We start from the raw sequence: 16,097 nt of genomic DNA on the forward strand, positions 1-16,097 counted from the left end.
CTGGAGACAATATCTATACATTCTGAGCTTTCCAATGAGATAGGATTGACCTTGATGTGATGTCGAATGATGGGGCAAATGAGGACATTTATGTGTTGGCAAAATCTTGAATATGGTGTGAAAGCTACCATGAGTAAAAGAGTGTTTTGATAGTGACATGGTGTTATGTACACTCGAGTTATCATATTTGCATGTTGTGTCATATACTGGTTATGTACAAGATATATGAGTAATGTGAATGTGATGCCTACGATTGATGAACCGTGGATGTCCCGAGAAGCCGAAGGGAAAGCGGGATGCCTGGTTATGGGAACATGATGTCTAGGAGGATTTTTCCCTAGATTCCCCAGGAGTGTGATTGGGATGCCATGGTCAGTGGATCACGAAACCTGCGCGGGCTATTGAGAATTCTGGCATACACCGCGGAAGATCGAAGTACGCACCGAACCTTGGCAGATGGGAGTATTCCTCCTTGCGTGACTAGTGAGCGCACCGGGCATGTGTCTTGGGGATGCCATGGTTAGTGGACTACGAAGCCTGTGCAGGCCGATGAGCATACCGGCGTACACCGCGGCAGACTAGAGAGCCCACCGGACCCTACTAGACGGGAGATATTCCTTCTTGCGTGACCGGCGAACGCACTAGGCATGTGTCTTGGAGTTGAGATTTAAAGCCCAAGTGAAAAGATAAACCGCGTGTCTTCGTATGCTTTGTATGATTGCTTGTTAACATTGATTTTTGGTCTTTACACTCCAGAATCAGTGATAGAAAAGAGTGAGTCATGTACATTGCAGTAAGTTTGCATGCTGGGTTAGATATTGTCCTAAATGATCCTATTCAAATTACTGGATACTTATGGTTTTCAAATGTGTTATTGATCATACTTGTTTACCTAAAATGCATATCATATAGGTGTGTCCAAGGAATCGAGAGTTAGTAAAATCGGTTGGTTTATAAATTGGTCTTATTTCTTGTTGAGCGTTAGCTCACTCCTGTTGATATTCATTTTTACAGATCTTTGGACATGCCACCGATCCTTATCCTAATAGTGACAGTAGTGACGAAGATGGTGACGGTAGGTAGCGGGGTGGAGTTGTGGATGTTGCTGCATATTGTGGGACTATTTTGGTGATGCAGTTGTTATTCTTTAGCTATGACCGTGAGGATGGGTGATTGGAGATAGTGGAAACCGTGGGTTTCATTTGGATGGCATTAGGGGAGTGGGACACCATTTTGACTTCCTGGATGCAGTCTTTTGCTATCATGTTTGAAGATGATGTCGTCCAAATCATCCTTGTACATAAATAAAAAGTTGGAAATGAAGATGTGGTATTTGCGTTGCGTGTGTATCTACTAAATGCAAATTGCTTACTTTGATTGTGTATTGTCTTCCGCTTGTGCTATAAGTGAAAAGATTAAAGAATGCCTTAGTATGTGACGCTCTGGAACGTCACATGCAAGAAATCTTCAGCCAAGTTGTAATGTACGGTACAAACTGTTTTGTTTTTATGGGAAACCTAGAGGACAAGCACCAGCACCAGCACCTGCTGCAACTAACAAAACCAGCACTGAGTCCGGCATTAGAGGTATGAGTTGTATAATACTCAGAATGTGCACTCGATTTGTCATGGTAAGCGTACGATGGTATCATTCCATTGCTTCTCATTCTCAATTTAAGCTGTTTTGTGTATCATAATGCCCTTGTTACGATCTAAATTATGATTATTCTCTCTTGCTTTCACTGAATTCCTGGTACTATTTACAATTGGTGCAAAGAAAAATCTGCAGGTTTATGGTATGATTAGATGCAAGGAATTACTTTGTGTTGACAGGGGTCAAATGAAGAAAAACTGCATGATTTGCAATAATTAGCCTAGTCATTGGATCGTGTTTACTAATATTCATCATTGGTTTGTGCATTTTTTTGAAGGGGACAAAGATATTTAAGAAAGGTTCATCTTGCTTGCCGTTGGGATGACCATCTTCTAACCTTTACCTCATGAGAGTAAGCTCTTGGACTTTTAGAGAAGGAGAACAGCCAAGAGGATTAGTTACTTCATCTGAGACGAGATTGGAGAAGAGTTTCCAACTGAAAACCATGGTGGAGAAACGTCGGTGGATTCTCATGAATTATCTTTGATACGATTAGACATTATACGGGCGGCCACCGCAAACTTCTCCAATAAGCGTAAACTTGGGGAAGGGGGGTTTGGCCTTGTGTACAAGGTAAGCAATTTAGTGACTCAACACCTATTTATGTGGAGACTAGGAAAACCATTTAATGGTAGCAAATTGGCAAAGTCATTATCCGTAACATGAAATGAATCGAATTTGGCTATCAATAGCAATCCTCAAACAGGGATTTCACTACTGATTTTATGATGTTTCAGGGCACACTGGCGGATGGAAAAGAAATTGCAGTTAAGAGGCTTTCAAGAACCTTAGGCCAAGGACTCATTGAGTTGAAGAATGAAGTCATCTTAGTTGCCAGACTACAACATAGGAACCTCGTCCGGTTATTGGGATGCTGCTTGGAAGAACATGAAAAACTCTTGATATATGAATACATGCCCAATAGAAGCCTGGATCTCTTCCTTTTTGGTTTGAGCTTTAGCAGATGCAATGAATTTTTTAGCTGGTTAATTTTAGTTTTATAAAGTTAAGTTTCATCTGAGTCTCTCATCATTGACAGATTCGAAGATGGGGCAATCTCTAGATTCGAAGATACGCATGAACATCACCTGTGGAATAGCTCGGGGACTTCTGTATCTGCATGAGGATTCTCATATGAGAATTATCCACAGGGATCTGAAAGCAAGCAATATTTTGCTACATGGCGAGATGAATCCAAAGATATCCGATTTCGGAATGGCAAGGATCTTTGAGGTAAATCAAGATGAGGCCAACACAAGTAGGGTTGTTGGAACTTTGTAAGTGCTTTAACATCTTTCTATGTCCGTTACATCTTTGAATGATTCACTAGGCCGACAAAGGACTCTCATGATCAGTTCAACATGACCAAAATGAGCACATTCATATTTAAGAAGTTTCATATAGAAAATTACTTTTCTTTGTTTCTTACTTCCAACTAATTGCTCTTCATCACATAATTATCGTGTCACGCCCCGAACCCCAATGGGCTCGCGACACCCCTTCGACGGTCGTATTGAATGCGACGTCCCAGGATGCGTCGCCGACCCAAACGAAACACCCAAAGACGTATGTAAGCGGAAGCGAAATTTAAAAAACCCAGACAAGAAACAATCAAGGAGGGGTAGCTCAAAGGCACGTACTCAAAACAAGAATTCATTTAATAAAACATACAACCTTCACATTTACATCACCTTAAACCAGGTTACTAACATTGAACCACGTTCATCAAAAGGGCGGTGGTTGGGTAGCTTAACTTCACTATTAAAAAGGGGCATCCAAAAAGAGGTGAAGCATTAATGTCCAAAGCCACTCCCGGTCTCCGAACCGCGCGTGACGACTATTCGTCACTCCAAGCCTGAAAATGTTTAACAACGGGAATGAGATAAATCTTAATAAGTAGACAACCTAAACCCCACCTAGGCCAATGCATACCCAGACAAGTCTCAACATGTAATCTAACCATCGACGTATTAGAAATCACATAAACATACTTACCTCGATTTTAATCATGCGTCAACTCTGCATATTAGTCAAATTGCTAAAATACAATAATATCCAAAGAACATATCACAATCGCTTGAGCGCCATATACACGTTCATTTATCCAATTCAATCAAGCACATTCCACATGCATGTCCATCCAACTATCCACGACCCGCGTAAACACGCCTCAGGTCATTTCTCACAGCTTGCGTCAACACGCCTCAGGCCCATTCTCACAGCCCTCGTCAACACGCCTCAGGTCCAACTTTCTCCAATGACCTACATAAACACGCCTCAGGTCTAACCTGCCTTCCACGGCCCGCGTAAACACGCCTCAGGCCATTCAGACAACCGCATATGCCACATTATTCAATCAATTACCACGTCTTTCACATAATCAAATATCACATAACTAATTCCAAATGACCACAACACAATTCACCATACTTACGCCAAAGAGGCCACGGTTCCACCAATTCACGTTGCATTTCAACAAGCACCTACGATCACCATTGAGCGATCACAACCAACCATTAATTCACCACATATGAACACAATTCAAGCATTGGATCACATGGGACATTCACACACTAAATTGATATTCTAGCATCAACGGCCACTCATACAATCACACTAAGCCACAGCTCACAATATGTGCGTTATCCCCATCACGAATATCAACACGAACTACCGTCAAACGACCATTAAATCATGCACGAACGACTGACGATCTTTGCATAAATTCCAACACTAACGACCTCCAATCCAACCACAACAGAGGTGAGTAGGGGCCTCACCAGAACGACAGCAGTTCCGGCAGTGGCTGGACAGCGACGGTAATGCGGCGACTCGTGCGGGCTGGCGTCTCAGTTGGACTGGCAAGGCAGCGACGGCAAGCTGTTGGGCAAGGGCGGCGACGACGGATCGGTGGCTTTGGCAGGTGCACGGCAGTCCACGGCGGCGATGGTCGGAGCAGGGACAGAGAGAGAGAGAGAACAGAGGAAGGGGAGGGGAGTAGCTGGTCGGAACAGGGGAGCAGCGGCCATAGTAGCACCGGCGGCAGCAGGGGCGGCGACCAGGCGGAAAGGGGCAGTCGGGTGGTAGTGGTGAGTTGGTGAGGGCAGCGGCGGCACGCGGCGGTTGCTGGCGAGACGAAATAAGGGAGGGTCGGGGTGAACCAGGGAAGGAGAAGGGGGGGTTGCGGCGGCAGTGAGGGCCAACGGCGGTCGACGAGGGCATGGTGGCACTGCAGGCAATTGGGCGAAGCAGGGTTGGCCGGCCGACGGCTAGGCAACGCCGAGCAGTGGCGGCAAGTGAGTTGCTGCTCGCACGGAGGAGAGGGGAGCGGTGGCCAGCAGTAGCGGCGAGCAGCTCACCGGACGGCTGGGCAGCGAGCGCGACGGCGAGGGGAGGGGGGGACGCGTGGCGGTGGGCGAACGGTGCACGGTGGATGGGCTGTGAGCGGGAGGCGAGCGTGCAGTTGAGTGGGAGAAGGACGATCGGGGCAGAAGAGAGATGGAGAGAGAGAACATGATGGGAGGGGGGAGAGAGAAGACGGTCAGAACAGAGGGGGGGAGGGGACGTGAGTGAGCGGGAAAAGAGAGAAGGGGAGAGAGAGAGAGAGAGAGAGAGAGAGAGAGAGAGAGAGAGAGAGAGAGAGAGAGAGAGAGAGAGAGAACACAAAAGTCAACATCCACTCAAGTACAATCTAACGGCCACAAAACTATCTCGCAAGCTTGATCCAACGGCCACGAAAATCCCAATTTTCAAATTAAAGAAAAGGCCAAAAGATACTAAATAAAATACACTAAGAGGGAGGTCTACTGATCAAAATCCGTACCCGGTCCAAATTTCATTTTTCGATAATTCCGGGCAATCTCGACACTGGCCACCATAATATCGACACCATCCAATTAAATTCGTCACAAAACTCCGAGAAATTCGACATCAAAGTTCAGGCTCTAAATAACTGCCAAATTCGATTGAGTGCGATTTTAGCGAAATCTCAAATTTAAAATAGCCCGAGAGTGATCAGTTCTGGGCGAGATTTAACTATAAGTGCACTGACGAAATACTCGCTTTATAAATCCCAAAAATGGGTCGAAATTCGGAATATCACATATCATTAGTGGATACATGGCACCGGAGTATACAATGGGAGGACAGTTTTATGTAAAATTGGACGTCTTCAGTTTTGGAGTTCTCTTGCTAGAGATAGTAAGCGGCCAAAAGAATAATGCTTTCCAAGAGCATGGTGAAAGCCTTCTCACCTCTGTATGTTCCCAGTCACCATCCCTTTTTAATATGAAATTCAAGAATTTCGTGTAGCTGTGCTTGTTTATTTTGCTTGCTAAATAACAGGCATGGAAGTTGTGGTCCGAAGGTCAAGGGTTGGCACTAATCGATCCGTTAATCAAAGAGTCATGTGATGGAGTTGAAGTGTTAAAATGTATACAGATCGGTCTATTGTGTGTTCAAGAAAAGCTGGAGGATCGACCGATCATGTCATCCGTGGTTCATATGCTCGGAGGAGATACTAACTCACTTCCCCGACCATTGCTGCCTGCATTCTTAGTTGGGAGAGATGTGAGAACACTCGATCCTATCGGTGAAGAAGCTTCAACTGTTAATGAAGCAACCGTTTCAGATGTTTCGCCTAGGTGACCAAGTATCATCAGCTCGTCATTAACTGAGTTCTTTTTTATACAATGGAAATGCTGTTAGATTTGATTATGATATTTATTTTAATTCTTCATATCTTTTAGGACTGAGCATATTCTTAATTAGTTGTGATATATTTAGATCATGTTACGGTCAATATATATCATGTAAAGCCAGCTTATGTTCTCTTCTTTTATAAATAGAAATATGCAGAAACATTCTCTCTTCCGCTTATTTCTTTATCTTAATATTAAAGGCAGACAATCTTAAGCAAATTTTGAATGCACCGAGTGCAACACACCCGAGTGTACACCCAGAGCGCACCTCGCATCTCGTTTCATTTATTATCATTACTAATATCCCTTTTTTCAATGTTGATTCTCAACATTATTGTCACGTGCGCATAAACATTAGCCTATTGTTGTGTAACCTACAAACTAGTTAGTTCTCTATTCAGCACATCAAATCACCTTTTTGGATCTTTTCTCCGAACTCCATTTGACTTGTTCTTCGTCACCTTGAGTTTGAGAGGTTGTTAAATATAATTTTTATACCTTGATCCTCCATTTTTCAGGACTGTGAATATATTTCCATTGATTGTGCATATTCCTAAATGTAATCGATATGATAAGCCCCTAGTTTATTTTGCATGTGTTTCCACTCCATTCATCAAATTCATGCGTCATTCCTCATCCAGTTTGCACTTGAGAGGTGTTGAAATATCAATCTCCTAACTATGGAACTTATATGCTCCTTATATACATGTGATCTCTCCATTTATTAACTCAAATTTTTGGATTGAATTTTCGAACTTTGCGATTTAATAAACTATAATGATAATTACAGTGTATAATCTCTTTCGCATTGTGACAGCCATTTCTTAATCCTTGATTTCTGCAATAATCAATTAATAATTTTATGGGAAAAAAGCCTGTTCATTAGTTGTCTTTTTATTCTACTTCACCTCTCATAATATAGCAGAATGATTATCGATTCTGCAAGTACTCCATCAATGTATACATACATAAATTATATAATCTACCTTAATTATATTTGTTAAAATCTAATGTGTGAAGAATGTTGGAGTATTTAAATACTAAACCACGCTTGAGCAGAAACTTCCGAATTCAAATCTCTCCATATGCCTATTTGTCTCTCCTATTATGTTTTTCTATGCTCCAATTTTAGGTCAAAGTTCAGTCTACATGTGAGGGAGAGGGTTAGAGTATTTATGTATCAAACCATGTCTTCATTAAATAACTTAAGTTTTTAGAATAGCTGATTGTGGTCTCACCAAATTTTTACAAAGAGAACTACCAAATCGAGCAAACTTACTGGGAATCATATTTGATGCATAAGTCTATAATGTTTCGATAAAATATTGTGGTGTCATTCTCTCTTGACTTCATGTCACTTGAAATTATCTTGGGATGCATGAAAGAGTTCACTTTAATCGAACTGGAGAATCGAACAACATTTGATCATCGGAGTTGAAGATTAAATGATAATAGAAAAATCATTTAAAGGAATCTAAAAATAATGATCAGGAATTTTTTTCCTCCTTCCTGGTTCCTACTCCCTGGATTGGGTTAGTTTGTCCCGTTTGAATGTAATTTAGTAGCTTTGTATGGGACAAATTATGTTTCTAGCTAGTAACAATGATCTAGATATTAAGAAGGTCAAGAAGTTAATTACCTCTTCATTAAAAACAAAAAAAACAGAAAAGCCTCAACATTTTCCATTTCTGTCAAAAAGAGAGCATTTTATACTAATTATCTCGCCTATATTAGAATTTTGGGTTTATTTTATACGTGTTTATAAATTCTAAATAACAAGGTAAAATTATTAGCAAAAAAGAAAATACCAAAAACATACCTCTCTTTTCATCCAATAACCAGTTAAGTACCTCTACTGTTGAAAATATAAAAAACATATTCGAGTTTTACCTATGAAGATCACTTTGCACATTCACATTAATTATTTTTGTGTGCCTATTTACGAAAATAGCCACTTTCTTTATAAAATGTCCATCCCCAAATCCTAATTTCTTACACCTGCCAAAATCACCCATAACCAACTAAAAACTAAACCACCAAAAACCTAAGCAAGATATTGAAATGAGTTTGCAAGGAGGAGCTTGTTATTGGTAAACAAGAGAATATTTTTTTAATTAGATTAAAATAAGTATTTACAGGCTTAGGGTTAAGCCTTGTACAATTACATAAATAACCCCAACTTGCTAAACTGCATAATAATAAGTAATAAACCTGACACTCCCTCTCAAGTTGGGTCGTACATATCAAATAGGCCTAACTTGTGGCAAATGTATGAAACTCGTCCACGTCGAAGAGGTTTCATGAAAATGTCTACTAGCTGCTCTTCAGAATGTATGTGCACCAATCGTATATCACCATAATTCACCTTTTACCGAACAAAATGAGAATCCATTTCTATATACTTCGTTCGTTCATGAAACACTGGATTGCTAGCAATGTGGATAGCAGATTGATTATCACAATGAAAAGTAGATGATCCAATCATAGGCAGTCCAATCTCAGCTAACAACATACGAACCCATTGAAGTTCATGTGTAACATTAGCGAAAGCATGATACGTAGCCTCTACACTAGATTGAGAAACAACGGATTGTATCTTACTTTTTCATGAGACAAGTTTACCACCAAGAATGACATGGTTTCAGAAGTAGACTGGTGATCCACAAGGCAACCTACCCACTTTGCTTTAGAATATGTTGTCACCTCCAAAGACTCAGGGTTAGAATAACCAGCTATATAAAGATGACCTCAATTATGGAACACAAGTCCTTGACCCAGAGCTCCCTTCAAATAGCGAACAATCTATAGGACAACTTGCTAGTGAGTAGTACGAGGAGAGCTCATGAATTGACTCAACATACTAACATCAAAGGAAATATCCAGATGAGTAATAGTGATTAATTTAACTTGCCTACTAACCGGAGATACTTCTCTAGATCATGAAGAAACTCTCTGTGTTCATTATCAAGCCTCACCCCAGGGTCCTTAGGTGTGTCACTAGGCCTAGCATCATGCAAGCCCACCTCCTAAAGAATGCCAATGAGGGAGAGTGATACTGTTATCGGCATAGGCAATCTCTTTGCCATGAAAATAACGAAGACGACCCAAGTTTTTAGTGTTAAACTCCTATAGAAACTGTTTGAGCCATTGTATACCTTCAACATCACTCCTAGTAACAATAATATCATCAACATAAACAACAAAAAAAACACACCTCTTTCAAGAGGATATACTAAACATGGAGTGATCCATACTGCACCGATGCATGCCAAAAGTAATAACTGCATCACTAAAGTGGCCAAACCAAGCACGAGGAGATTGCTTAAGTCCATAAAGGGCTTTTCATAGTTGGCACACTTTCTCCCCCTGAGCAACAAACTCGAGTGGTTGCTCCATATAGACCTTCTCTTGAAGATCACCATGAAGGAATGCATTTTTGACATCAAGCTGACGAAGAATCCACTTAAACCGAGTAGCCAAAGAAATAACGATACGATCGGAAGGAATTTTGGCCACTAGAGAAAACATCTTATCATAGTCGATATCATAAGTCTGAGTATAGCCCTTTGTAAGAAGACGCACCTTTAAGTGCTCAACTCAACCATTAGAACGGTATTTGACGACAAAGACCCAGCAACAACCCACCAATATCTAACAGGAGTCGAGGGTACCAACTCCCAAGTTTTATTAGGATATAATTTAGCTATCTCCTCCTCCATAGCATGGGCCCAACTTGGATGGGCCAAAGCCTCCAGCACATAACCGAGCACAATCACAATTGCAAGGGATGACATAAAGAGAGACATATGAAGGGTCAAGTTATGATAAGATAAAAAATGAGAAAGAGGATACTGAGACCTAATTGAATGAGCGATAGGAGAATCGATAGGAGCTGGTAGAAGAAGATCAGAAGCTAGGGTTGGAGGTGGTGGTGGTATGTCCGCTGGTGGAGAGTCATGACCCAAATTAGGGCAAGGACTACATGTATAGACCTGAAGAGGAGTTGGTGTAGGTGATCGTGAATCGAGCAAAGCATCAGTAGAAGAAACAAGCGGTGGCTTCGGCTCAGAAGCAGTGTGAGATACAATTGGAGTTAGTGGCAACGACTGATAAGGTGTTGAAGGTGGCAGAAGATCCATCGTCGATGGTGCCTGAGAAGAAACATTGCCAAAATATGCTTAATCCTCAGTGAAAGTACCATCAACAGAAGTATACTCTCGACAACAAGTAGGAATATAATAGACATAGCCATTTTGAGTACGGGAGTAATCAATGAATACACATTTTCGGCGGCAAAAGAATACTACAAGTGCCATAACTTGTGTACGGCGCTCACTTTGGTGCCATAAGTTTTTTTTGGATTACTTTAGTGCTAAAATTTTTGAAAACGATCACTTAAGTGCTAAAATTTTTGAAAAACGATCACTTAAGTATCAACTCCGGTGCCGTACACAATTTTTCGCCGGAAATCCGACGTGGCATTTTTTTATTAATTTCTGAAGCCGACGTGGCTCGCCGGAGATTGGCACTTAAGTGATCGTTTTTCAAAAAATTTAGCACTTAAATGATCGTTTTTAAAAATTTTAGCACTTAAGTGATCGTTTTTCAAAATTTTAGCATAAGTGATCCAAAAAAACTTATGATACTTAAGTGATCGTTTTTCCTCCGACTTGGCACCAAAGTGATCCGAAAAAAAGTTATGGCACCAAAGTGATCTCCGTACACAAGTTATGGCACTTATAGTGTCCTTTTGCCCATTTTCGGCACGAGGTGATAATTTGTCCAATCTAGGAGATAAAGAATCGACGAAATAGACACACACAAAAATATGAGGACGAACGGACCATAAAGGATGATCGGGCTGAAGAAGAGCATCAAATATAGCTCCCTTCAACACAGACGACTGAAGACGATTACTAAGATGATATGCTATAAGAAGATCATAGCTCCAGAAGGTGTGGAGAAGTAGACAACGAGCAACATCCAACAAATGACTATTCTTTCGTTCAGCAACCCCGTTTTGTGGCGGAGTGTGAGCGCAATAACTTTGATATTATAAAAATGGTGGAAAGAATGAAACACTTTAATATGATCTTTTATTAAATATAACCAAGTTGTACGACTACAATTATCAATAAAAGTGACAAAATAGCGCAAACCAAATGAAGTCTCTTGATTGGGACTTCAAACATTGGAGTGGACTAACTCGAATGGCTGAGATGCACGACTAAAAACACAAGGGGGGGGGGGGAGGGGAAGACACACGATGGTGCTTACCCAACTAACATGTTTCACAATCAAACTAAAGACTAAATCTAAACATAAAGGGAAAATGTCGAAGTACGTCTACTGAGGGGTGATCGAGGCGACAATGTAATCGATAAGGTCATCCACGGTCTTCTTCTGAATGGTGGCGGTAGCAACAGTAATATCAGAGTCCAAAAGGTACAATCCACCAGCCTCATGCCCACCATCTATTTGGCATCCAGTCTTCCAATCCTGAAAAACACACGAAGAGGAATAAAAGATAATATCATAGTCAAGATCACGGGTAATAGAACTGACATATAATAGATTATAAAGGAAGTATGAAATATGATAAACAATTAGTAAAGACAAGGACGAACTGTCACGCCCCGAATCCCATCGAGCTCGCAACATCCCTCTTCGATCAAATAACGCGACGTCCTAGGGACATCGCCGACCCAAACTAACATATTAGAGTTATAAGCACCAGCGAAAGCTATAGACACCCAGACAATAATTGACTAGGGGTAAAAGGGAGAATATACATCCATTACTGATTCAAACTTATACAATATCCACCATATACAATCCACATAATATACATGCACACCGAACTTCTAAACTATACACCAGAAATATCAAAAAGATCAGTAGCCTGGGTATACCCTATCTCCAAAAATGGGACACTTCAAAAGGCCTTCGCTCAACCCCTAAAACTAGCCCTTACGTCCTCTAGATGGCGTCCACTCCGAGACCGACTCCTCAGAACTCGAGTCTGAATCCCTCTGAGCCTCTTGCTCGTCTGTTGGGTACTCTACCACATTATGGTCGGTGTGCATCGGTATCTCAAAACGCTGCGGCGACGGCGGAGGAAGATTCATGGTTCAGGCCGGGGTTCTGAAATTGTTTGGTTGAAACAACCGTGAGAACACTTCTCAGCAAGTAACACCCTAAACCCCACCTAGGCTAACACGTACCTCCAGACAAGTTCAAACACCATAACACTCAATAAGCACATCACAGGCACACAATTGCACTTACTTGGGCTTTTAATACGTGCAACCTGCACGTTAGCCACAATAACACAAATTCCAACCACATGCACATTTCAAATTAATTTCATGCCCAATACACACGTCGAACACATGGCATTTCCAATTCCACATTTCACACACTCGTTCATGTCTCATCACACTATTTTCACTCGACTCGCCAGCAACCCGTGTAATAGTACCGCCTCAGGTTCACTGCGACCATCTCATATTCACAACACTCCTTAGCCCGCGTAGTAATACCGCCTCAGGCTCAACATCCACCACCTCAATTTCACAACACTTCTTAGCCTGCGTAATGGTACCGCCTCAGGTTATGTATCTTGCCCGCGTAATAGTACCGCCTTAGGCTTAACATCCACCACCTACGGCACAACTCGCGTTGAAGTACACGCCTCAGGTTGGCAGTCTTCCGGTAATACCGGGCATCGTCCCGCGTAATAGTACCGTCTCAGGACAGCTCAATTCCCCGTGTAATAGTACCGCCTCAGGGATTTTCGTGACCACACGCACGACATTTCACACAATTTCTCATTCATTCACTCGTTCGATTTACGCACCAACATGCCAAATCACTAGCTGATTAAATTCGGCCCATGCACGCATCGAACCTCACGCATTTAACATGCTCAATCAACACCTAATCATGGCCAATTGCCAGTCAATTCAATTCAATCCATGCGCACATATAACGGTCCACATTTCAATCAATCAATTCACAATTCAACAAGCATACAAGGCCGCCATTGGGCTCACAATCACAGCCACTAACATGGGCATAAATTCAACATTTTCATGTATATTTCAAGCCATAATAAGCACCACAAACCAGCCAACTCAATTCAATTCGCACGTGCACAATTAACCCGAATTTCTGCATTTTAGGCCAAATTCCGCCAATCACGGGTGTCGTACTCCTATCAACAACCCCAAACCAACACGCACTATATTTTAATCACCACTATACACCAATTCGGCCACATGATGAACAGTAACTCGGCCACAACATAAAATCACCATAACGGCGCATTTAGGCCCGTTTTTCGCGTAATGAGCCACAATAATCACTTGGGATCATTCCGATTACCTAACCAATCAATTCTAACCTCAAATCCACCTCAAAAATCATCACAATTTCTCTCAAAACACTCAGCCAAATCAGTCCAACCATTGTCCCACGATTAACCCCTAAAACTCGCTAAAACGGTCCCGAACTAACCCGAAAATACCCGTTATTCTAGGCGAGGGTTAGGCTATCACTTACTTGTGATTCCTACACGAAATTGAGGCCTCAACGGTGGCTGGACAGAGGGCAAACAGCAGCGGCAGCGGTGTCTCACGAAAAGGGATACCGGCGACTCACCGGCGTCCACGAGCGGCGGCGATTGGCTGCTGGTTTTCCCGCGGCTGAACAGGGGCTGAGATGGGGCTGGTGGTGTTTCGGTGGGGCAAAAACAGGGGAGAGAGAGACGCGGGGTGGTGGTGGTGGTGATGGCGAACGGCCACGGCGGCGGCGGCGGCTCCGGCTCAGCCAGAAGGTGGTGGCGACGGCCGGCCTGGGCGGCTGGCCACGTGATCGGTGGGAGGCGGAGGAGGCTCGGTCGGGAGGGACAGAGGGAGAGAGAAGCCAAGAGAAGTGAGAGAGTGAGGAGAGAGAGAGAAAAATGGGGATTAAATATGAAGAACACCAATAATTGGTGTCTAGCCCATGCCTAAATGACCATCATACCCCTCTCTCACATTTCCAATCAACGGCCAAGATTCGATCTTATCCTAAGATCGGCGGTCCAGATTAATCTTTTTAAAAAATATCCAGGGGCAAAATTGTCCAAAAATTTATATTTCTAAAGCTAGTGTGAAATGACCAAAATGCCCTTCCCCATTTACACTTGGCCTTAACAAAGTCTCAAGGGTAAAACGGTCATTTTTCATTTCTCGCCGAAATTCGATTTTTCTGAAGGATTCGGACAATTCTAAGGCTCATCATGCTAATAACAACGTCGTCCAAATGTTCTGTCGTGACTTTCTAAATTTCCAATGCCCAACTTGGTCTCTAATTAATGACTAAATTTTAAATAACGTAACTTGAGCGTATCTCAGACTAACGGGTGGCTTTTAGGGAAATTCGCACTTTTGACCCGTGGCCGATACTGAATCAAGCCACGTTCAAGTTCACTCGGGTCGTGACGACCTCGGTTGTCACTTAATTGCGAGGATTGATTGCTAGTTCCGACGGGCGCGATCGTTTGGTATAGGTTTAGGGTCATTCGTCAGTTCATCTCGTGGTCAAGCGGAATCACCTGCGATCTACTAATATGACAACGGCGAATTGATCCCTAACTATGCTTGGATCGGCCTACATTGGCTCAAAATGTCACCTCGACAATTCTATGGTCGAAAGTCAGTTCACGATCGAGTTTCTTTGGTTTCGCGAATCGGTTAGCATCCCAGGAATTATCAGTTCCGGGCGAGATCTAACTACAAGTATGTTCATAAAATCATCCATTTCATAAGTCCCAAGTGGGTAAAGTTTCAGAATGTCACAACTCTTCCCCCCTTATAAAAATTTCGTCCTCGAAATTTATAATTCAACCTAACTACTCAAACAAATGGGGGTATTGACGTTGTATTAGCTCCTCACTTTCCCAAGTCGCGTCTTCTGTCCCGTGATGTTCCCAAACAACCTTGACCATCGGGATTGTCTTGTTTCTTAAAACTCGTTCTTTTCGATCTTCGATCCTTATTGGTCTTTCGCTATACGACACCTTGTCGTCCACCTCTATCTCTTCGTAATTCAACACGTGAGTTGGGTCCGGTTCATATTTTCTCAGTATCGATACGTGGAACACATTATGCACTTGCGACAAATTTGGCGGGAGTGCAAGGCGATAAGATAAGTCTCCAATCCTTTCTAAAACCTCAAAGGGTCCTACGTACCTCGGACTCAACTTCCCTTTCTTACTGAATCGGGATAATCCTCTTATGGGTGATACCTTAAGGAATACGTTCCAAAGGTCTTCGCCTTCTGTCTGCATAACTCTTCTGACGGCTTTGAGCTGTTTTCAGCTTTTTGCAAATTATATTAACAGCCTCGACTGACTGTTGAACTAATTCTGGCCCGGTTATACTCCTTTCTCCAACTTCGTCGCAATACATGGGCGTTCTACATGCTCTGCCATATAGCACTTCAAATGGCGCCATTCCGATGCTCTATTGAAAATTATTATTATACGCAAATTTTGCTAAGGGCAATTGCTCTTCCCACTTACCCTGAAAATCCAATACACATGCCCGAAGCATATCCTTTAAAGTCTGAATCATCCTCTCAGACTGGCCATCCGTTTGTGGATGGTAAGCTGTACTAAACTACAGCTTTAATCCTAACACCGTATGCAGACTTTTCAAAAAATTGGCGGTAAACCTAGGATCATGATCTGAGGTAATC

General features: G+C 42.3%; 1 protein-coding gene across 1 annotated transcript; it reads left to right on the forward strand.

Annotated features, from left to right (window-relative positions):
• Nucleotides 1–5,772: 5,772 nt before the first annotated feature.
• LOC115693406 (cysteine-rich receptor-like protein kinase 44) lies at nt 5,773–6,300 on the forward strand. Its single transcript, XM_056302536.1, has 2 exons — nt 5,773–5,910; nt 5,998–6,300. Exons 1-2 carry the CDS (start codon nt 5,773–5,775, stop codon nt 6,298–6,300), a joined length of 441 nt encoding a protein of 146 aa, XP_056158511.1.
• The last annotated feature ends 9,797 nt before the right edge of the window (nt 6,301–16,097 follow it).

This window comes from Syzygium oleosum, unplaced genomic scaffold (assembly GCF_021117445.2).
Source record: "Syzygium oleosum isolate NSW1041296 unplaced genomic scaffold, Sole_v2.1 Sole_v2.24, whole genome shotgun sequence".
Classification (NCBI taxonomy): domain Eukaryota; kingdom Viridiplantae; phylum Streptophyta; class Magnoliopsida; order Myrtales; family Myrtaceae; genus Syzygium; species Syzygium oleosum.